Genomic DNA, 21,594 nt, shown 5'->3' on the forward strand with positions numbered 1-21,594 from the left:
GAGTCTGGAAAGGTTTGGGCTCTTATGCGGGACGCGGCCGGCCAACTGATAAAAACTAAGACGGGGAAGCCCAGGCCGGTTGGCAGGCAGGCAGGCTCAGCTGTTTGAAGCAGGAGAAAAAAAGGGTTACGAAGTGGGCAGTCTGATCATGTGTACAACAACAGCCTTTATCGGGTATACTTACTACCAACGGCCGCGATGTAGAAGTGACATGAGTTTTGGGGGGAGACGGAGAGTTGGCTAGATACCTATCTACTTCATTGTTCAAAAAGCAGTTCTTACTGGTCATGCATCAATTGAATTTCTCGATATTGGTGAAGGTGAATTGAGTGCTTGCTGCAGCATTTGCCATTGTCTTTTTCTTCTGCAATCGGCAACCCAACCCAACTTTGTTTCTGACTTTTATGTCAGCACTATTTACCCAGCCAGATCTCCTAAATTATTTGAAAACTTGCTTTTATCTGTTCAGAGGACATTCAATGTTATTTTGAGGTATTCCTGGCCAAGACCCCACCAGCCCCACGTCGGAGACAGCTGTTGATCCAAGACCGACGACCCCAATCAGCGCTTGTCTCTTTCCAGTTTGGAGACCGTCAACTTTAATGCTCTCCCTGGAATTCCACAGCTTGCAAGCACCGCGAAGCCCAAGCACGCCCCTACAGCAACGGGACGGAAAGGTTGGCCTTTGACGTGACTTGACTGGCCGTACAAAAGTCCAAGAACCCGTAATCCCTCCATCCACTCCCACTCATTCATTGTTCTTTCAAGACGCCAGCCGCGTCTCGATTCACTTCTCCATCATCTTTCCTTCTTTCATTTCACTTTGCAACGCCAACCTGCTCCCCCAAATCATCGCGACCCTGCCTTTTCATTGCCTCATTGGCACCACGTCGTCAAAATGAGCGATCCGCGGGATCACGACCAGCCTGACGATTCCGACGAGGAAGAAGACTTCAACCCTGCGCCCGCCGACGTCAGCGACGACGAAGGCGGCAATGCTGGAAACAACGACGAAGACGTCGAGTCCTCTCCCCGGGCAAAGCGAGAAAGGGACTGCCTGCTCCCCAAAGCGACGTCGGCGATGACGAAGAGGACGAGGGCGAAGGCGACGAGGATGACGTGAATGGAAACAACGACGACGAAGAGGAAGAAGAGGAGGAGGACGAGGAAGATGAAGAGATACAGGTAAGTCCCGTGTGAAACCTTGTAGCCTTGTGCTTCTCGTGGCTGATGCTGTTTGTCCAGGGTCACCGTCGCAAACGCGCCCGCCGGAAGGACAAGCGCGGTGCCTTCTTCGATCTCGAGGCCGAAGTCGATGACGAGGACGAAGACGAGGAAGACGAGGACGATGCCGAACACGAAGGCTTCATCGAGCACGGAGAGGCCGGCGAGGCCGAGCAATTTGCCCGCGAGGACGATGCGCGCCATCGCGAGCTCGACCGCAGACGGGAGATGGAAAACGACATGGACCTCGAGCAAGAAGCCGAACGTCTCAAGAAGCAGTACGGAAACAAGCGCTCCGGCCGAAGCATGCACGACTCGGCTGTCGTGCCCCAGAGACTTCTTCTCCCTAGCGTGGACGATCCAAGTATCTGGGGAGTTCGCTGCAAGGAAGGCAAGGAGCGCGAGGTCATCTTCTCCATCATGCAGAGAATCCAGCAGAAGCAGGGCACCAAGGACGAGCTCGGCATCACGGCCGCCTTCGAGAGAGGTGGCCCCAACTCCGTCATGAAGGGCCTCATCTACGTCGAAGCCCAGCGACAGACCGACATCCTCCAGGCGCTCGACGGCATGCTTAATGTGTATCCCCGAACGAAACTCCTCTTGGTCGATATCAAGGAGATGCCTGACCTACTGCGCGTTCAGAAGACTCCCACCCTCGAGCCTGGCGCCTGGGTTCGCCTGCGCCGCCCGCCCAAGCATTCTGGCGATCTTGCCCAGGTCATTGATATCACAGACAATGGCTTGGAGGCCAGAGTTAAGTTCATCCCGCGACTGGATTATGGTCTGCGCGACGACGCTCTCGCGGCCACGACCGCCGATGGCAAGCGCAAGCGGACCATGGGCCCTGGCCCGAAGCCACCCCAGAAGCTGTTCAGCGAGGTCGAGGCCCGGAAGAGACATCCCCGCTACATCACTGGCAACCCGCAAACCAACATCTGGCAGTACAACGGCGACGAGTTCGAGAAGGGTTTCCAGGTCAAGGATATCAAGATTCAGCACTTGACCATCAAGGACGTCAACCCGACCCTTGAGGAAGTCACCAAATTCGCCTCTGGTGGCGAAGATGGCGTCGAGAACATCGATCTGAAGTCCTTGGCGGCCAGTCTGAAGGACAGCACTATCAATGTGATGTACCTTCCTGGTGATGTCGTTGAGGTCTACGATGGTGAGCAGAAGGGCGTGGTGGGTAAAGCCACAAACGTGCAGGGCGACATCGTTACCATGGAGGTCGTCTCGGGCGACCTGGCTGGGCAGACTATCGAAGTGCCCACCAAGGGACTCCGCAAGCGATTCCGACCTGGTGACCACGTCAAGGTCATCGGAGGCAGCAAGTACCGCGAAGAAGTCGGTATGGTGGTGAAGATCTCGGAGGACCGGGTCACGCTCTTGACCGACCAGACCAACACGGAAATCACCGTCTTCAGCAAAGATTTGCGCGAGGCCAGTGACATTGGTGGCCAAGGTTCCCTCGGACAGTACGAGATGACCGACTTAGTTCAGCTCGACCCCACCACTGTTGGTTGCATCGTCAAGATTGATCGCGAGTCGATGGTCATTCTGGACCAAAATGGCGACAAGCGCCACGTCATGCCTTCGCAGATCGCCAACAAGTTGCCGAGACGTAAGCTTGCCGTCGCTGCTGACCGCAACGGAGCCGAGATCCGACCTGACGACGTGGTTAAAGAGTACGGCGGTATGGGTCGGCAGGGCAAGATTGTGCACATTCATCGCACCTTTGTCTTCTGCCACACCAATGCTACCAATGAGAACGCGGGTATCTTCGTGTCCAAGGTCAGCAATGTGGCTACCATTTCGGCCAAGGGCGGTCGTATCAACGCAGCCGCCAACACTTCGGATCTGAGCACGATGAACCCTGCGGCGAAGCGACCCGAGGCTAAGAACAACATGGGCCCTCCCAAGCAGATGTTCGGTCGTGATCGTCTCATCGGCCAAACCGTCACCATCAAGAAGGGAGGCTACAAGGGCTTGCTCGGACGGGTTAAGGATACGACAGACACGCATGCTCGTATCGAGCTTCACACGAAGAGCAAGATTATTAGCGTGGCCAAAACCGACGTGGTAGTCCGCGACAGTGTTAGTGGTAATGTCATCAAGAACTACGACAGTCGGAAGCCTGGTGCATTCGGTATGGGACGTCCCGGCGGAGATCGTGCTGCTCCCGACTGGAGCAATGCAGGAGGACGCACCCCCATGGCTTCGGCATCTTCTCGCACACCGGCTTGGAAAACTCCTTCGGCTGGTGGCGCGGGAGGTGCGGGTGGCCGCACGCCAGCGTGGAACCGGAATGGCGATGGTGGACGCACGCCGGCTTGGGCAGCTGCCGATGGCTCTAGAACGGTCAACCCTTATGATGGCAACCGCACAGCTTACGGTGGATCTGGCGGCCGGACGCCTGCTTGGTCTAGTGGCTCCAAGACGCCGGCACCCGACTCCTTTAGCCACGGGTCTAAGACGCCCGGCTATGGCGGTAGTGGTTCGTCGGACCCCTGGGGTTCTGGGTCCAAGACGCCGTACGGCGCTGCTCCGACTCCTGGTGCGAGCGGAGGCGACTCGTGGGGCTACACTCCTGGTGCCAGCGGTGGATCTGGAGCTTACGATGCACCCACGCCCGGTGCCGGTCTCCTCGGAGCGCCCACGCCGGCTGCCATGAACGCGCCCACGCCTGGTGCCTACAGCGCCCCCACACCTGGCGCCATGAACGCGCCCACGCCCGGCGGTGGCTGGCAAGGCGGTGGTTGGGGGGCCGAGAGCGCTCCCACCCCGGCCGCGGCTGCTCCTACTCCGGCGGCCAGCGGTTTCTCTTACGCCGTGGACGCGCCCACTCCGGGAGCCTGGTCAGCACAAACGCCTGCCGCCAGCGGGCCGAGATATGAGGACGATTAGGCTGGCACAGCTCGGTGGATGATGGCCTTGTACGCTGGGCTTGGCGGAGTTTGGGGCGTTTTACAATAATCACATTCACAATTGGCTTTGACACTGATTTTACCGAGGCATGAGAGAGATCAAGAAAAGGCGGCAAGCAGCGAGCGCATGGGAGGATGAGGATGAGGATGAAGATGGAGATGAAGAAAAAGAAGGGAGTTCCAAAAAAAGTGCATGTAACATAGCTCATTAGTTAGACTCGGAACGGACTCTTGCTACATGGAATGGGCAGATTGAAGCGCGCACCGCCACCACAACTAATGCAAATTGATTCTTTTGCCGAGATGGATGCTCTGCTCTCTGTTTTCTCCTCTCCTCCCCACTGCAGTTGTGACTTGGGGCCCGTTTACCTACCGGTATAGGGCCGATGGGGAGTGCCGGTAACCGGACAGGGCAAGAAGTGTGAATGAGGCATGTATGTATGTATGAATGTACGGGATGCAGTATAAATCGGAGGAGGACCCTAAGAACGAGAGAGAGGAGGGGGCCCTATCTGAAGCCCAATGGGAACAGTTACCTTGTTCCCATGCCGCTACTGCACCTACCAGCAGCTAGAGCAGAGTACCCATGCCTTTGCTTCGTTAAATATTCGGCTTTTCTGTCGCTGCTTTTCTGTCGCTGCTATTCGCCCTGCCATTCATTCACTCCGGCGGATATCACGCCAGCCACCCACCAACCCTCCCTCTCTTCGCTCGCCCGCCAAGGCGATTGGCTTGAGTGCTTATCCTGGAATATGCAACCCCTCTGCCACCTCTAGTGGACTGGCTGGCCCGTCTCTCACTCTGTCGGTAGGGCTGTCCATGCATCTCCGTTCGTATACAGACCAGACCCAGGCAAGGTTCATCATGCCCACCACAAGAAAAAGGGATCTCCACCGGACGCTGTTTCGTCACCGGTTCACCGAATATGATCGGCGCCCGCGCCCCGCTCTTCGCGCTGCAAGATCCTGTAGAAATGGTGGGGGGGAAGCTCGTAGTTTTGGTTTGCCTTGCCTTGCTTGGTCGTTCCTCTCTGTCTTTCGGTTCCGGAGAAAGCGAGCAGCATAAATCAGCTTGTTATCGGATATAACTGAGTGGCCCGTCGGCCGGGCAGTGGGACTAAAACTTTAAAGACGAAGTAACGGAGATGACCTAGTTCCAGATACTAGTTATACTTATATCAATTACCTAGAAGGGCCTCTTTCTTTTCTTGTTCTTCGTGTAATCGGGAGCTGTCTCGTTTTAGTGCTTAGAGAAGACGAAGAAGAAGAAGAAGGAGAAGACATCCGCCTCATCATGTCTCAGCTCAAAGAGCGCGATCCCTATGCCTTCCCGACGAAACAGCTGACAGTCCTGGGTAAGCAAGATTGACTCTCATTCTTTTTCATCTGTTGCACCTCGCTGACATCCCACCCCCACCCCCCAGCAATCTGCCGCTTCTCGGAGCCCATCGCCTTCAACTCGATCCTGGCCTACACGTTCGAGATGGTCAAGGACCTGGAGGGCGCGGGCGCGGCGCGCGACGCGCCCTTCTACGCGGGCCTGCTGGTGAGCGCGTACGCCGTGGCCGAGGCGCTGACTGCCATGGGCTGGGGCGCGCTGTCGGACCGCGTGGGGCGCAAGCCGGTGGTGCTGGTCGGGCTGGGCGGCGTCGCGCTGTCGAGCCTGCTGTTCGGGCTGAGCAAGCGCTACTGGGTCGCGCTGCTGGCGCGGTTCGTGGGCGGCGCCCTCAACGGCAACGTCAGCGTCATGCAGACCATGGTCGCCGAGATGGTCCGCCACCCCGCCCACGAGCCCCGCGCCTACGCCACCCAGCCCTTCGTCTGGACCCTCGGCGGCATCCTCGGCTCCGCCATGGGCGGCTTCCTGGCCCAGCCCGCGCGCTTCTATCCGCGCCTCTTCCCCGCCGACGGCCTCTTCGGCCGCTACCCCTACCTGCTGCCCAACCTCGTCGCCGTCGCCGTCGTCGTCCTCGCCATCGTCCAGGGCCTCTTCTTCCTCGAGGAGACCAACCCGCGGAGCGCCCGGGAGGCCGCCGCCGCCGCCGCCGCCGCCGCCGCGGAGGAGGAGGACGAGGACGAGGATGGGCTGGCGGATGATGACTTCCGTTATCATTACCGGCAGCAGCGTCGCATTGACGACGCCATCGCCGAGGAGGAGGAGGGGGGATGTCGATGAGAACACGCCCCTGACGAGAGCAGCAGGCGCTCCTCATAGCGCGACCGCCGCCCGCCGCCGCTCGTCCCTCGTCTCGACCAGCCTGTCCCGGCCCCGGTTCATCGAAGACAGTCTCCCCGTCCCCGTCGAGCCCAGCTTCGACCTGCGCCGGTCCTCGTTCGGCACCGTGCACTCGATCCGCGTCGGCCACGGCACCCCCACGACGGCCGCGACGGCGGGCGAGGTGCGGGTGATCCAACCCTCCTCTCCGACGCCGCCCAGCAGCGGCACCAGCACCCCCACGTCGTCCAAGAAGAAGAGGGAGCCCGGGGCGTTCAACTTCACCATCGTCATGCTGACGCTCGCCCTGGTGCTCGTCTCGTACCACCAGATGGCCTTCAACACGCTGCTGCCGACGCACCTGCTCGACCCGCCGAGCGCGGGCTACGAGGGCGGCGGCCGCCTCGACCTGCGCGGCGGGCTGGGGTACACGGTGCACGACGTGGGCGTGTACCTGGCCGTCAACGGGGTGCTGGGGCTGCTGATCCAGGGCGTCGTGTTCCCGCCCTTCGTGGACCGGGTGGGCGTGTGGCGGTCCTTCATGTGGATGGTGGCGCTGTACCCGCTGGCGTACCTGGCGATGCCGTTCGTGTCGGCGTTCGCGGCGGCGTCGCCGCCGCAGTCGGCCGCCATCTACCTGTCGCTGGTGCTGCAGAGCTTCTTCGGCATCATCCTCACGCCCTGCGCCCTCATCCTGCTCAAGGACGCCGCCCCCAGCCCCCGCGTCCTCGGCCGCGTCAACGGCCTCGCCATGAGCGGCTGCTGCCTCGCCCGCACCCTCAGCCCCCCGCTCGCCGGCGTCATCTACGCCGCCGGCGGCAGCGCCGCGGCTTGGTTCAGCTGCGCCGCCTTCGCGCTGCTCGGCGTCTTGCAGCTGCTCTGGGTGCCGCGCAGCCGGAATGCGCGGGACCTCGTCGTGGTCGAGGTTGAGAATGCGCTGGTGCAGGTGGACAGTCGGCAGCAGCAGCGGCAGCATTCGGCGGCCGATGGGGCGAATGCTGAATGATGGATAAGAGGTGCTGTGAGCGGTGTTTTGGGTTTTGGGCATTTCTTTTTTGTTGTGTTTCTTGGGGCATCTCGGGATGGCACGAGGAAGGACTGGATGGATCTGGTTGAACGCATATGAGATATACACAATGGGCAGGATGTCAAATTTTGCCAACTATTCAGGCCACGGATATCAGTCATAGATAGGCATTGCGGGCGGCGTTTTGTGCTTTAGAAATGGAAGTTCCCTTTTTACTTATATACACGTTCTTGCATTTTTTCGGTTTAATATTGAGCTATCAACCCAACAGAAATGAAGCCTCATACAATAGCTGACTCTCAAACCTTTACTTACATACCTACACAAAGGTGGGCAGCACCGCGCATCTGCTAATGACGTCGCTAAGCTGGGCCCAGTATCTGAGGTCGCGATCAGAGCCTAGATCTCTCTGCGCCCACCAAACCTCCAGCAAGCGGCTGACGTAGTTGAATGCCCGACACGTCCCGTGCTCCTCGGTCCGCTGTATCAGACGGAGGACCGCCTCGCGCTCTCCGTCGTTCCGGGCCTCGCAGCCGAGGATGAAGACGGGGAACTGTTGGTCGCAGAATTCCAGCCCGGACAGGATGTCGAAGCCTTGCTCTACTTGCTGCTGTGTCTTGGCCGCTTGGTTCAGCGCATCGTCCGAGGCTCGGTTCAGGTATATCAGCATGGCCAGCCGGTACAGCTCTAGTCTCAACTCAACGTTACTACCAGACTCCAAACTGTATGTGATCGGCAGACTTCTGATCTTCCAGTCGAGGATCTCGAGGTAGTTCCTGTGGTCCGTCATGCGCGCACGAGATGCCCCTGTCGGCGCTGGTGCAACAGCTCCGTCACACATCTCGGAGAGTAGATCAATGTATGCCAAAGGCGATGTTGCTGCTGCGGAGGCCTATAGTACATAATGAGTGAGAAAATAAACTCCTAGAACTCGTCTTGCTTCACTTACCTCCCCATGACGTCTCATTGGTGCAAGTTGAATCCCAGCAAATTGTTCCCTCTGCCAGTGCTGGCGACTGAAGCGTGCGAGAACGTTGTAGTAGTACACCCAGTCCAGTAGCACGTCCAAGTCCGGGTCCTGGTGGACAGTGTCGAGGCCTGTGAGCTGGATGATCTCCTGGATACCGCAGAGGTACGAGAGCCAATGTCCCGTGGTGCAGGACGAGTGATGCATCTGGCGAACCCTCCTCGTCAGTACACACGGCTCAGCCAAGGGTACTGATCAACGATAATAGCTTACTTCGTAGGAGCACAGAAGCATCCCGGTCGCGACGTGCCGGACGGCTTCCGTGGTGCCAAGCTCGCATCCCGAGAGATCGGCCAGGGACTGGAGCGCCGCGATTTTGTACTCGGTGCCGCGCGAGTGGACGCTGTGCCGGTGCGCAGACGAGAAGGCGAGCAGGGCTTGCTGCACGGCTACGCCGGAGGATGTTCCGTCGCCCGCATACGCAATCCTCAGTAATATCTGGCCAATCTTGACAGGATCCTGGCCAAAGGTCGGTAGAGACCGCGAGGCAACGGTTTGAACTGTGGAGTAGTGTTGGTCAGTGCCTTGGACTGTTTGGAAGGGGGAAAGTAGCAAACACACAGTACTCTAGAAGCTCGTGCTCGCCAGTCTCCAACATCCGCGCATCCCATACCGACGGCACCTGGAAGATGGGATGGGTAGATTCTGGTGCTCTGTTGTTAGTCTCCGCGTCATCGCGGTACCCAGATAGTGGGTGAAGCTGGAGGTATGGCCGACTTACCATTTGGCACTGAGCCCGTGTAGCGATATTGCACCGCGATGTCCTCACATGTGACATTGATGATATGGGCATCCGAATTCGACATGGGGCAGACGCTGTCATGCGAGGACTTACTGGTGGCTGGCGCCTTGGCCACCACTGCGCGCTTGGTATTTCCTTCTTTGGGCCACGACAACTTGATGGCCGACTGGTTCTTTGGTAGATAAGCGTCTTTCAAGTTCTCCATAAAGAAGTCCGGACACACGGCAGCCAGGCGTTGAAGACCGAGGCTCTGCCTTTCTGCCGTGCCGCTCTGTGCCCCTGTGGAGGGAGTCGACGGTACCATGGTGGCGGGGTATTCCATTGGATTATCCCCCGGTGGGAGTAGACGGTCAGGAGTGAGAGATGGTAAATGACAGAGAAGGTGTTGTGAAATGTTGAGCCGTGTGTCTCTCCGATTCGGTTCCCAAGTTTTACTACATGAGATTAGTGGGTATTACTCATCGCCATCTAAATATAGCTTATTACAAATCAGCCTAGCCCCGAAATGTCTACATACAAGGTGTGTACTCTTGGAATTTCACCGATTGGCTACAAATTCAAGTTTCTAGGTAAGCACTTGTGGTGACCCCGTCCTGATGCGATATGAATAAGCCGGGTCTTTGGTCCTGCGGTCGTAGAGTTGACCGGGCCTGCCGCCGAGCCGGAGTGATCTGACCCTGGGATGTGCCTATGGGGTATGATTTCCACTTCCCCGTTAAAGTGCGCTACTCCGAGGGGTAAGCCACCTATCATAACCAAACCTCCTGCCTCCAGCAACTTTCTATTTCCAGCACCATTAACAGCCATCACCCATTGGCTAGCAGCTAGTCCAGCTAGTCCAGCTCCCTCATAGTCAACGACAGCACCGCCTTAGGTCACGTGAGTGTTTTTTACTACTATTACTATAGATGTCAGAGCCCACGCATTATACTTTTACTTGGGCGGCCTATTCAGGCTTCTTCACTTTCTTCGGGTTTCAAACCTAATAATTCAAGAAACATCGTGATCCGTTGATACACCCAAGTATGGCGCATACTCCCCTCACCGCGCCCAGTCATCATGCTCCCTGTGCACATGAGCGGCGAAGAAACATCCTTCGCGGTACACTGCGGCGACCAGATGTTTCAAAAGATGGCTGTGGCCTCCGACAGCTCTCCCAACGAGACGCTTTTCCATGTCGAGGGAGCCACCTGGGGCACGTCGTGGATCGTGCGACGCAAGCTATACGAAGGGCCTCTCGACCGCAGCCCCAGCATGCACCTCCTTGGCTTCCGCCACGGACGCCTGGAAATTAAGAACGGATGGGTCGTCGAGGCGGCCGGCGACGGTCGGGTCATCGTCAACCTCACCCACCGGGACTTCTTCACCAAACAGCACTCGGCGATCAACGCGACTGTTCACACGATGGCGGGCGACAAGGTACTCGTCACTATGAGACACGTTGCTGACGAGGGCGCTATGATGGATGCCAGAGTCGGAGATGGCACCTTTGCCACAATCGAAAAGACTGACAATGAGCTTGCCCTTGTCGGACCTGTGGTATTAGCATTTGAATCCAGCAAAGACAAGCCTCAAAGTGCCTGGAAGGTGAGGGTCGCAGCTGGCGTGGATCTAAGCTTGGTCATAGTTTTCGCGCTGTGCCGCATTGAGATGTGGTGTAGATCAGACATCCTCTATGCAGCATATCATATGAATAGTGGTCGATACATATAAATAGATACCATAATCTTTCTATTAGATAAGAAGATTGAAAGTTGTGCTGCACGTTCTGTCGCCAAGCTCAAAGTTCTGTTTCTTAAGAAATGGTGTTCATGGGCATCATTGTTTGATAGTTACCGAGCCTGGGTTAGTTCTTAACTACTATCTACCAACAAAGCAGTATCGAGCTTCGTTAAGGATGACATGGGCCATAAGGGTGGTGAGAAAAGAGGAGTCACTTTTCCGTTTTCTCGTCCTCCGGCACTCTGAACTCCCAATGTATTGTGTTATTTCAATACTTAATCGCTGCCTGCCAATACGAAGAAGACTTGTTACACTAAATCAAGGGCAGGGCGCAATCTATAATTGAAGTGACGTACGAACCAGGAATATGGCTTGCCTGGGAAAGCGATCATGAAAGGGGTAAAAACATCGATAGGAGTTTGGACCTTTCCGGGCGATTCTATAATACCACTTGATATAAATACATACAAGCTCAGTTATATCAATAGTGAACACTCGTTTATTCAGCTCGTGTTTCTTTCGCCGAGCGTTTCTGCCGGGTGTTTTTTGCCGAGTGCCGTCAGCCGGTCACACTGCATGCAGCAAACATATTATGTTAGATCAAGCACAACCAATTGATTCAAGCCATCTCACAGCAACCCCTCGCTGATGGATCAACTCATTGTGGCATATTAACCTTACGAAAAAGACGAAGATGAAATATTGCTATTACCAAACCGCTGCCTCTACGACAACACGCGTGGAGCACTGCATCGTACCCTGTAAATGCTCTTTTGACGAAGCCAAGGACGCTATCGAAGCCGCCGTGCCACTGCTGGACCGCACCTACCAGCGTCATCTAGATACCGGCAATCTGGCCGCGGCGGGTGAAGCGCTTCGGATGCTGCCCCCGCTGAATCGATTCGGCGCGCAACCTCGTGACTTCGGCCCCATCTTGCGAGCGGAAGCGGCGGCTGCCACCAACGAGGGCGACAACAAGAGTCGTAGTAGCAGCAGCACAATTGGTACCAAGGAGGCCGTGCAATACGAGATAGGAAACCCGCACAAGGCGGCGCAAATGTTGCGACTCAGCGGACAGACGGCGCTGTACGCCCCGATACGCGTCGCACTTCTGCGAGCGAGTGTAGTCGCGTCGACGCAGGCAAAGGAGGGGCCGGCGGTTGCCGACCGGGTCTGGTTTGAGTACGCCAGGCCGAGCAGCACGATGGGGCAGACGGGGATCAGGGAGGTGGATGACATTGCCAGGGGCCTGGACGAGGCACTGCACGAGGTTTTGGTCCAGGCTGCCGGGCTGGAATCGGGAGTTTGGCGGTTTGAATCAAAGATCTAAGCTTGCACTGACACAATGACAATGTCACCTTTTTCGGTCCTATGGTCTTATCTTTATTCATTATTTGCTCTGTCACGCGTGTTCTTAAGAATCAGGGGTAAGGATTATGCGACGGTAGGTCGTCAAGCTCATGTCCCTCTCATCCACGACGGAAAGGATGATATGCATGGTCTATGGCATGGTTAGCACTTCTTCAGGTGTACTCAAATTACAAATGTAGAAAGACGGGTTTCAGAACTTGTGCTTACTTGGTTCTTAAGCGGTTCCAGCGAAACCAAACCTCCAGTTTGGTCGAGCTTCTTGACGGCGATGTCCTCGCTCACCTTGGTGATAGGGCCCTCCTGCATCCGCTCCGTCACCTCGCGGTAGTGGAACCAGTCAAACGTCAGACCGTCGGCGTCGGGATCCCAACTCTCGGTGGCGTCAAGAACGACCGCTTCGCCGAGCTGGTAGGTCAACTTCATGACGTCGGGCCCGCAAGTGCCGTTGAGCACGACGACGGGCGCATGATTGCTCTTTGTGGCGCTTGAGTTGGTCGAGGGCTGAACGGTCCACTGCATGCGCGCGGCAAAGTCGTGCTGGTACGCCTGCCGCCAGCGCCAGATCCCAGCAAAGGCGCTAACGTAAATCTCGCCGTTGACCCCGATAGCCACGTCCGACGCGTCGCTGTAGACGTTGTAGCGGCCCGACGCGTCGACGCGCAGGAAGCGGCCGCCCCAGCTGCCCCACTCCGGGTGCTCCGGATCGCCGAGCCCGTTGTTCAGCAGCGGGAAGAAGGAGGGGTGTCGCCCTCCATGATGAACTCGAACCGGGGATAGTGGGCGCCGAGATCGCTGTGGCCGCCGGAGGGCCGCCGCACGTGGCGCTCCAGCCACTCGTTGGTCACGAGCGACGTGTCCGGCCCGCCCTGGTCGAAGTGCCGGAACACCTCGCCCGAGATGCCGTTCCACGACGCCTGCGTGTACTCGCTGAACCCGTGCAGCGCCACCACGTAGAAGAGCGTCGGGTACTCGACCCGCAGCCACGCGCCCGCGTCGTCCTGGTCCGAGATGGCGTAGACGCGCAGCTTGCGCACCAGGGCCGCCGCGTCCCCGGCGCTCCGCGCGCCGGACACGTGGTGCAGCGCCTCGGCCAGCACGCCGGCGCCGCCCCAGAGGCAGACGTACAGGGGCTCCTTCTCGGAGGCGGCGTCGGCGGCCGCCACGAGCGCGAGGGCCGCGTCGCTGGGGGGCAGCTCCAGCGCGGCGAGGCCGTAGACCGGGTGCGCCTCGTGGACCAGGGCGCGCAGATCGCTGGCGCGCGGGTACGGCGCGCTCGGGGGCGCGTGGGCGTCGAGCAGGGCCGTGACGTTGGCGTAGGCGTCGAGCACCGTCAGGACCGACGCCGTGTCGAGCGAGTCGTTCTTCCAGACCGAGGTGACGACGGCGAGGCCCTGCAGGTCGAGCTCGTTGGCGTACGTCAGGAGGCGCACCAGCGACATCTGGTCGTCGGGCTCATTGCTGATGTCGGTGGCCACGAAGACGCGGGGCTTGCGGGCGTAGCGGGCGGTGGCGCATTGCCGGTCCTCGGGGTAGAGAGACGAAGTGGCGGCGAGAGAGATGCCGAGGAAAAGGCACAGAAGTAGCATGAGCCGGTGGAGGTGGGCTGAGTTGGCCATCTTGGAGAAGAAGAGCTGCGCAACGCAATGTCTCTAGAACGGCATTGCCACGAGAACATGCGCCCCCATTGCTGCCGGACCATCGTCGCGTTTTATGCAACGCTTAACCCCCTCCCCTCCCCCATCTCGTGCCTTGGATAGCCATCTCAACCACCCTACACGTCATGAGAGCCGCTTAGAACGAACGATGATCACAAGGTTATACTGGTGAGTAACTGCCGAGTCCCCATCGCCGGGATGCCTATGTGGGGAAGTTATCGTGGGGTGCAGCGTGGTAATCTGGGGGCTCCGGCTCGCTAGTTCAATTCCATGCCTGTTTTCCGATGCACGACCCGTAATACCGGGCCAAATCCATACCAGCTGACTCGACTAGCTTGATTTCCAGAAGAAGCCTCGGCCAGAACGCCGAGAAAACCCATGACGTTTGCCGGACATCCGCCGCCCAAAATTACCGGATTGGGAAGAGAAGGGACTGGCAATAGTACTGCGTCTGACACGGAAGGTGGATTTGTCAAATCACTATAGACTCAGTATGTTCTCCCTTCTGCTTGCAGAATGTATACTTCAGCTCCATCCTCGATATAGACTTGTCACCGACCACCTGTACCCAAGAGACACACTCGATCCTCTGCCAGAGTGCAATCTCCTCCATACTCTTTGCCCTCGGTCCGTCAGCTCCGCCCTCTTCAATTTCCGTTATACGCTCCACTGCCTTCGCAGCAAAGGCGCTGTCCCAAACCGACTCCCGAAGCGGCTGCCGTCGCAGGATCCGCAACACGTCTCGTCGGACCGCGGGGTCCCGGCACTTGGCGCCGATGATATAGAGGACAGGGAGGATAGCTACCTCGGGTGTGAACGCGGGCTTCGATGATCCGGCGTAGAGCTCGTGCGCGGCTGCGACGTCGTCGGCCATCGCTACGCATTGCTGGAACTGGGGCAGAAACTTGTCGTACCCCATCTCTCTGCCCGGGCCGAGGCCACTGGCGAGGACCCACAGTACAGTATTCTGCAGTCGCAACAAGAGGATGAGACGGGAGCTGTTCCCGGTGTCGGTGCCATGGTCACGGTGACTGGGTCGAGCCAGCATCTCTTCGAAGTGACGCGACCACGTTTCTAGCTGCTCAATAACGAGCGCCTTGGCAGCGTCCGATGGAACCCCGTCTGCGAAAAATGCTTCTTGCGCCATCCATTGCAGCCTCATGGCCCGAGCAATAAGCACCTGGAGGTCGTCGGCGGCGTGGCTGAGCGAGGCAAAGCCGCCGCCGTTGGATGACAAAAGCCTGGAAGCTACCTTCTCTTGGATTTCGTCCGGGGTCCAATGGACCATGGACGTAACGGCCTGCATGTCGAGGCGCCGCATCTGCCTCACGACGTGCGCGAGGAGCATGCGGCTGCTCGAAGAAACATTTCCGGTTCCCTCGCCTAAGTTGGCTTGGGGAATGTTGCGCGCGAGCTCTACGCCCCCTTGCAGATGCGTAAAGGCCTGGAGATAGTTGCCCGCCAGGTTATCGTAACTCATAAACAGGTAACATACCAACAGCGTTATGGCCATTTCCTCGACGCTGTCGCCACTCCTTTGTGCCAGCACAAGCTGGATGGCTTTGTTGTAGTGGAATAAGGGCTCTTGTTCTGCCACTGACGGCGGCCCGGAACAGCCGTCGTGGTAGTTTCGGTGAAGCAATGCCAGGGCAACAGCGGCGTGCCGTACCGACGGGACCGTTTGGGAAAAGAACATGAGCGTCCTGCGCCAGGAGTCGCTCGGGTAGTATTCGTTCAAACCTTTGACGGAGATGAATTCGAAGAATGACATGGCCTCCGTCTGGGCCGGGGTATTTGTGACCGGTAGCACCATGAATGGTCTCAGGCTCTGCAAAGTCAGGCTGTGGTGGTTCTGGCGACATGCAGATGGCGCTCGCTGGGCTGCAGTAGTCTCGGTGTGGACCCGATTATCCTGGCTCGTCTGTACCTCGGCGGCAACCTCGACAAAGCGCGGGGCTGCATCATAGCCGTCGCAAGTCCGTCCCGTGGACTGGCACTTCAAGCACGACGGTCGAGCCTCGTCGCATTTGACCCGCCGTATTCTTCAATGCTGCCAGTGAGTTTCGACTTGTCTAACCAGTAGTGGTAGCGACGCGCCGGGAAGAGACTTACTTGCAGGTTTTGCAGCCCAGCTTGGACTTTGGGGTCCATTTGCGAGGTCTCTTCCTCCAGGCTTGGCTCGCGGTTTTGGTGTCATCTTTGACTCCAGTCATTGCTGAAACGAGGACCTCAAGGGTATTCTGATCCCCTCTTAGCAAGTGGCTGCAAAAAGGAGGTGTACAGGAAGTCTATCAGGAATCAGCATCTACTATTCGTCTGTTCGTAGAAGATTACCAGGGGCGAACGTCGTTACTCAAGACTTGAACGCGGGAAGTTAAACTGGCAGAGACAGATAGTAAGACGAAGGCACGCTAAGAACGAAAATCGGAATAGCCGTTGCCTGGAGCAAGATAGTGCTTACTACTTGATGGCGCATACTGATTGGCCGGTTCGTTTAAGTGGATATGAGGTGCGATTGAGATGACGACAGATGGCTTAGCATTAGGACAGGCCTGATAATCCCAACTACATGCATAATATAGAGACTCAAGGGGTTTGGGTGGCTCGGGACTCGTTCAGCAATTGGCCATTGCTCGTTCGTATAAGCTGACAACAAGGCGTTACGCTACGCGTAATTTTACGCTTCGCAATGACGAAGAGTCGTCTGGTAACAAGAAAAAGAGGTGGTGACGGACTTATTAGGCTTAGGGAGTATAAGTAATGCTATGGTCTTCTGCAAAGAGGAGGAAAATGACTTGACAGTAAAAACAAAACACCAGACGCACCATTGACAGATCTGACCTGCAAAAATGAACGTAATCGCAATCACTCTCGTCCTTCTCGCAGATTTTACGTATGGAGCCGAGTGTCGAAACAGCTCCAGCACGGTCCACGACTTTGACGCTGTGAGTATCTCGGTCGTTGCCGAACCCCAATGCCATCATCTTTGTCATTACCTCTTCTGACATACCGTGCCGTGTAGATCAAGCCATCGACCGAGCTCACCTGGACACCATGTTACAACGATTTTAACTGTACCAGGCTCCAAGTTCCCCTTGACTATGCAAACCCTAGCCTCGGCACCGCATCCATCGCGTTTATGAGATTAGCCGGGAAAAATGCCACTGCCGATTCCCAGAGCTTTGTCATCATCCCCGGTAAAGACCCCTGAAAGCCATATTGACTTCGCACACAACCAAAGCTGACGCCAATACACCAGGCGGCCCGGGCGGCTCGAGCATCGACCTCCTACAGTCCTACAAGGACAAATTCGGAAGTTTGTTTGGCGACACGTACAACTTCGTCGCCTTCGAGCCCCGGGGCGTGGGCAGAAGCAGCCCGCAGCTCGACTGCTTCCGGAACAACACCGAAGCACGCACAGCCTTTAACCGCGCCCACTACACGGGCGCCACCAATGTATCTTCCGCGTCGCTCGAGGAACAGTACTACTCCGCCGCCATCTACGGCGAGTGGTGCGACGCGGCGGTCAAGACGGACTCGCCGTTCGGCTACTACGTCACCACTCCCGCGGTGGCCCGCGACCTGCTCAGCTTCGTCGAGGCGGACGCGAAGCTGGCCGGCCGAGCGGCTCCGTCCGACGCTAAGCTGTGGGGCTTCGGCGAGAGCTACGGCACCGTCATCGGCACCACGTTCGCGTCCATGTTTCCGGACCGCGTGGGAAGGCTGGTGCTCGAGAGCGTCATGGACGCGGACGAGTACTACGCCAACGACTGGCGCAGCAACTTCGTCAACTCGGATGAGGCGGTTGCGCAGCTGCCGCTTCTGTGCCACGCCGCAGGTCCGGATCGGTGTTCGCTCTGGGGACCGACGTCGGAGAATATTACGGCCAGAATGGACGGCGTTATAGAGAACATCAAAAGCCACCCCATTCCGGTCAGTGGCGTCGACGGCCAGACGTTGCCGGGGCTGGCCACGTACTCGGACCTCAAGTACTTTCTGACAGACAAAATCTACGAGCCGCTGAGAACCTTCCCGATCATGGCCGACGTGTTTGTGCAGCTGGAGAAGGGCAACGCGTCTGCACTTATAGGACAGGCGGAGAAGATGTATCTCGGCGCCGGTACCGACGGGGGCGTCGTCATCCGATGCGCGGACTCGTACCGTACCAACAAGCTCACGACGATAGAAGATTGGAAGCACTACATCCAGGACGCCGTTTCCAGTAGTAGGTATATCGGCGACCTTTTCCCCATTTGGGCGAGAACGATTCTTTGCAGGTCGATGCACCCACAGTTGCCTGATAGCATGATGATCCAAGGTAGAATATCCTTTTCTATTGCCATTTTCGGACAGGTTTTCCGCTATTATAAGAGGCAGTCTTGCTCTAAATAACCAAATCTAACTTTTTACACAGGTCCGGTCACTGGAATCGGAAAACCCCTATCTTCCCCGATCCTATTCACAAGCAACACCCTCGATCCAGTTGCGCCTGCGGTAAAGTATGTTCTCCAACAACCAGCCCATTGCCTAACAATGATCAGCTTACTGACCCTTCCCAGTGCTCGAAAGATGTCCTCCCGGTTCCCTGGATCGGTGGTGCTCCTGCAGGAAGCCGTTGGTGTAAGTCTCCTCAACCAATCTCTATTCCGCCATCAATTATTTCAAAACACGAACGCTCGTGGCTAATCTTTCGGTCGTTTCACTCGGATGCAGCACCCTGTAACCAGAGAGGGAGGATCCCCTTGCTACTACGAACACATTCAAGCGTATCTTCAACAGGGAGTAATTCCGCCGGCCAACACCACCTGCCCTCGTCATTATGTACCGTTCATCGATGGGCCAATCGGACTTTGATTGGGTCCAAGGATGCGGTGTCATGTGTCATATAGGTGGTGACGATCATGAGGGGTGTGGAGAAGATGATCAGGAAAAGGCCCCGCGGCATACAAGAGATGCCGTGGGCAATCGGCGACGCTAATCACACGCTTATTTACCCCTAAATATAAGAGTCAAAGTTATTACCTGTACTTGAACTCTTATCCCCAAGGTCTTTAATACTATTATATTTAAGAGTCTTCCTCCCAGAAAGGGGTGATATCGAATGCAGCTACATTACTAACAAACTGATCAAGAAAAGTCGAATGATCCGGAGGGATGTACCCGACTACGACTGCATGCAATTAATAAGCAAAGTAATTGTGATGTGTATCACCCAATGTGACAGTAGGCTTTCACCATCGAGGCAACCACATTGGTCGGCTTGTTGGGAGTTCGGAGGTATGTAAATGGCCAATCACAGACAGCCCTGGGCCAGCCATACATGTATGTGCACAGGGGATTAGGTCACGAACGGTCATTATTGGGTAGGTGGCACTGCGCCACACGTGAAAATCAACAGTAAGGAATATTCGGTGAGCATGGTGCCTTGGAAACTCGATGGCGTGCGTCAAGCCGGCCAGGTGCACATGGTGATACCAGACATGATGTATAAGTATGGAAGTAGAAATAGCGTTGGACTGTATTCAGATCGAAATAAAGCACCCCAATTCTAGAACAAATTCGATAATGTCCGTAGCACTTTGTGTTCCGAACCCCCTGGCCATCGAATCCAGCCCTGAAGGTGTCGGCACCGAGAAAGATGCCTTGATCGACATCTCTGTCCAAGACAGCCCCAGGGAGGAGCGCCAACTAGACATCATCGACATCCGCGATGGTCAGCAGTCACTCAACCTGTCGTCTGCCATACGACTCGGCCTGCAAAACCGCAACGAGCAAGGTCACCGAACCCTCCCCTCGCTGCTCCTGTGGGACGAGCAAGGCCTGCGAGCCTTTGAAGAGGTCACGTATACCCCGGAGTATTACTTGACCAATACCGAGATCGCCCTCCTCGAGACGCACAGCCACGAGCTAGCGCAGGTAATCGAGCCCGGCACCATCCTCCTCGAGCTAGGCAGCGGCTGTCTGCGCAAGACCGGCATCCTCCTGCGAGCACTCGAGGCCCTGGGGAAGAGGGCGGACTACTATGCCCTGGATCTGGACAGAAACGAGCTGGCGCGGGCACTGGGCCAACTCCTGGACGCGGGTCGTTTCCAGCACGTGCGCTGCCACGGCCTGCATGGGACTTACGACGACGGGCAGCGTTGGATCGCACGCCCCGAGAACGCGGGGAAGCCCAAGTGCGTGCTCTCGCTGGGCTCGACGCTCGGCAGCTTCGCCCCGCCCGAAGTCGCTGCGTTCTTGAAGACCTGGGCCGAGACACTGAAGACGACACCAGGTCCTGGCGGTGGCGGTGAGTCAGCGGGCACCTCGTCCCGGGTCATCTTGGGCCTCGACGGGTGCAGGGATGCCGAACGGGTCTTCGCAGCGTACAATGACCCGAGCGGGGTGAACAGGCGGTTTATCCTGAACGCCCTGGACGCCGCGAACTCCCACTTGGGATACGAGGCTTTCAACGCTCGCGACTGGACCGTGGAAGGGGAATGGGACGCCATCCAGGGCAGGCACGTGCAGTACCTAGTGCCCCTCGTGAATGTGGGCATCGGATTTGTACAGGAGCAGCAGCAGCAGCAGCCGCCGCAGTCTATCACAATCGTTGTCAAGGCGGACGAGAAGGTGGAGTTGGCGAGCAGCTACAAGTTCGACGATGAAGCTAAGGAGCGACTATGGGAGGAAAGTGGGTTGGTAGTGGTGAGCGAGTACATGAGCCCGAATAGGACTTACGGTGTGTTCTCTGCCTCGACCGCGACTGTACCACGCATCTAACATGCAAACAGGCCTGCTTTTGCTCATGGCATGATCCGATTGCGTCACCTACGAGGCTCATCATTCCAGGGAGATCAACTCGCATCCTTCATTAATGTCCCGATACTGAACAGCTTCCTGTCAATTTCGGAACGAGGAGAATCTCAGCAAGAGTGGTGGCCTGCGGGGGATTCTTATGTGAAATGCGATCATGGATGCAGATCTCGATCGGACCCAAGACCGAGGTTGGGAACCAATCAGGCGGACAGGCCGATCTGCCAGCCACATGTGCTTCGTGGGGGTTCCGGGGATGAAACCAGCACCGCAGACACACTGTCGCACACCACTCCAATATCTGTTAGATGACCTTCTTGTTTTGATTAGATGATAGCGGGTTGGAGGGCAACGGAACGCAGTCACATTCACTGGATCATTCTTTAGCCGGATGTTGAACCAACCAATCCATGCCAGACGGTGCATTCGTCTAGCTGGTATTCAATCCTTTACGCTCGAGCTTTTGAGTCTAGGCGTTTTGCCTTGATGAGGAATGATTGGGGCAGAGTTCGTGAACGGAGATGAGTCTGGTTGTCCCAAGGATTCTCCTTTCCCCAGGACTCGGGAGGAAGGGGAGAACATGAAAACCAAGCCCAGAAACAAAAACAACACCCCAGGCACCAGGCCCCTTATCAACGCATCGGGTCGTCGCGGATTCTGGAACTCCTCAAGTCGTGATGGTGCGTAATGCCGTAGATCATCCCATCTCCCACGCGCGAACTGTTGGCTCGAATAAGGAGACGTATCTAGTATGTGCGAAGATGGCCGGTCCCTGTTGCGTGTATTTGCTGGATACGGCGGGGCAGCTTCCCAGCCAGCCAGCGACGTGGGAAGTGAGGGCTTGTCTCTTGGCGCGTCAGGCGCGCTGCTGATCTGGACCAGCCAAGCCAGCC

General features: G+C 57.1%; 9 protein-coding genes across 9 annotated transcripts; 5 read left to right on the top strand and 4 right to left on the bottom strand.

The window, feature by feature from the left end:
- Nucleotides 1–898: 898 nt before the first annotated feature.
- PG998_010458 (uncharacterized protein) lies at nt 899–4,128 on the top strand (the record flags this gene model as incomplete). Its single annotated transcript, XM_066877274.1, has 3 exons — nt 899–1,018; nt 1,093–1,185; nt 1,246–4,128. 3 exons carry the CDS (start codon nt 899–901, stop codon nt 4,126–4,128), a joined length of 3,096 nt encoding a protein of 1,031 aa, XP_066726328.1.
- A 1,313-nt stretch (nt 4,129–5,441) lies between these two features.
- Nucleotides 5,442–7,368, top strand: PG998_010459 (major facilitator superfamily transporter; the record flags this gene model as incomplete). The annotated part of the gene is made up of 3 exons (XM_066877275.1): nt 5,442–5,502; nt 5,572–6,315; nt 6,350–7,368. The coding sequence occupies 3 exons, from the start codon at nt 5,442–5,444 to the stop codon at nt 7,366–7,368; spliced, it is 1,824 nt and encodes a 607-aa protein (XP_066726329.1).
- A 340-nt stretch (nt 7,369–7,708) lies between these two features.
- On the bottom strand, nt 7,709–9,462 carry PG998_010460 (uncharacterized protein; the record flags this gene model as incomplete). Its single annotated transcript, XM_066877276.1, has 5 exons — nt 7,709–8,281; nt 8,339–8,563; nt 8,630–8,916; nt 8,978–9,061; nt 9,138–9,462. The coding sequence occupies 5 exons, from the start codon at nt 9,460–9,462 to the stop codon at nt 7,709–7,711; spliced, it is 1,494 nt and encodes a 497-aa protein (XP_066726330.1).
- A 755-nt stretch (nt 9,463–10,217) lies between these two features.
- On the top strand, nt 10,218–10,871 carry PG998_010461 (uncharacterized protein; the record flags this gene model as incomplete). Its single annotated transcript, XM_066877277.1, has 1 exon — nt 10,218–10,871. The coding sequence occupies one exon, from the start codon at nt 10,218–10,220 to the stop codon at nt 10,869–10,871; it is 654 nt and encodes a 217-aa protein (XP_066726331.1).
- Nucleotides 10,872–11,574: 703 nt separating this feature from the next.
- On the top strand, nt 11,575–12,210 carry PG998_010462 (uncharacterized protein; the record flags this gene model as incomplete). Its single annotated transcript, XM_066877278.1, has 1 exon — nt 11,575–12,210. The coding sequence occupies one exon, from the start codon at nt 11,575–11,577 to the stop codon at nt 12,208–12,210; it is 636 nt and encodes a 211-aa protein (XP_066726332.1).
- An 84-nt stretch (nt 12,211–12,294) lies between these two features.
- Nucleotides 12,295–13,867, bottom strand: PG998_010463 (uncharacterized protein; the record flags this gene model as incomplete). Its single annotated transcript, XM_066877279.1, has 3 exons — nt 12,295–12,381; nt 12,459–13,043; nt 13,070–13,867. The coding sequence occupies 3 exons, from the start codon at nt 13,865–13,867 to the stop codon at nt 12,295–12,297; spliced, it is 1,470 nt and encodes a 489-aa protein (XP_066726333.1).
- A 511-nt stretch (nt 13,868–14,378) lies between these two features.
- On the bottom strand, nt 14,379–16,119 carry PG998_010464 (uncharacterized protein; the record flags this gene model as incomplete). The annotated part of the gene is made up of 2 exons (XM_066877280.1): nt 14,379–15,948; nt 16,019–16,119. The coding sequence occupies 2 exons, from the start codon at nt 16,117–16,119 to the stop codon at nt 14,379–14,381; spliced, it is 1,671 nt and encodes a 556-aa protein (XP_066726334.1).
- Nucleotides 16,120–17,194: 1,075 nt separating this feature from the next.
- Nucleotides 17,195–18,430, bottom strand: PG998_010465 (uncharacterized protein; the record flags this gene model as incomplete). The annotated part of the gene is made up of 2 exons (XM_066877281.1): nt 17,195–18,267; nt 18,370–18,430. The coding sequence occupies 2 exons, from the start codon at nt 18,428–18,430 to the stop codon at nt 17,195–17,197; spliced, it is 1,134 nt and encodes a 377-aa protein (XP_066726335.1).
- Nucleotides 18,431–19,471: 1,041 nt separating this feature from the next.
- PG998_010466 (phosphatase 2C-like domain-containing protein) lies at nt 19,472–20,668 on the top strand (the record flags this gene model as incomplete). The annotated part of the gene is made up of 1 exon (XM_066877282.1): nt 19,472–20,668. The coding sequence occupies one exon, from the start codon at nt 19,472–19,474 to the stop codon at nt 20,666–20,668; it is 1,197 nt and encodes a 398-aa protein (XP_066726336.1).
- Between the last annotated feature and the right edge of the window lie 926 nt (nt 20,669–21,594).

This window comes from Apiospora kogelbergensis, assembly GCF_038363985.1.
Source record: "Apiospora kogelbergensis strain CBS 113332 chromosome Unknown utg000007l_segment0_segment0, whole genome shotgun sequence".
Taxonomy (NCBI): Eukaryota; Fungi; Ascomycota; class Sordariomycetes; order Amphisphaeriales; family Apiosporaceae; genus Apiospora; species Apiospora kogelbergensis.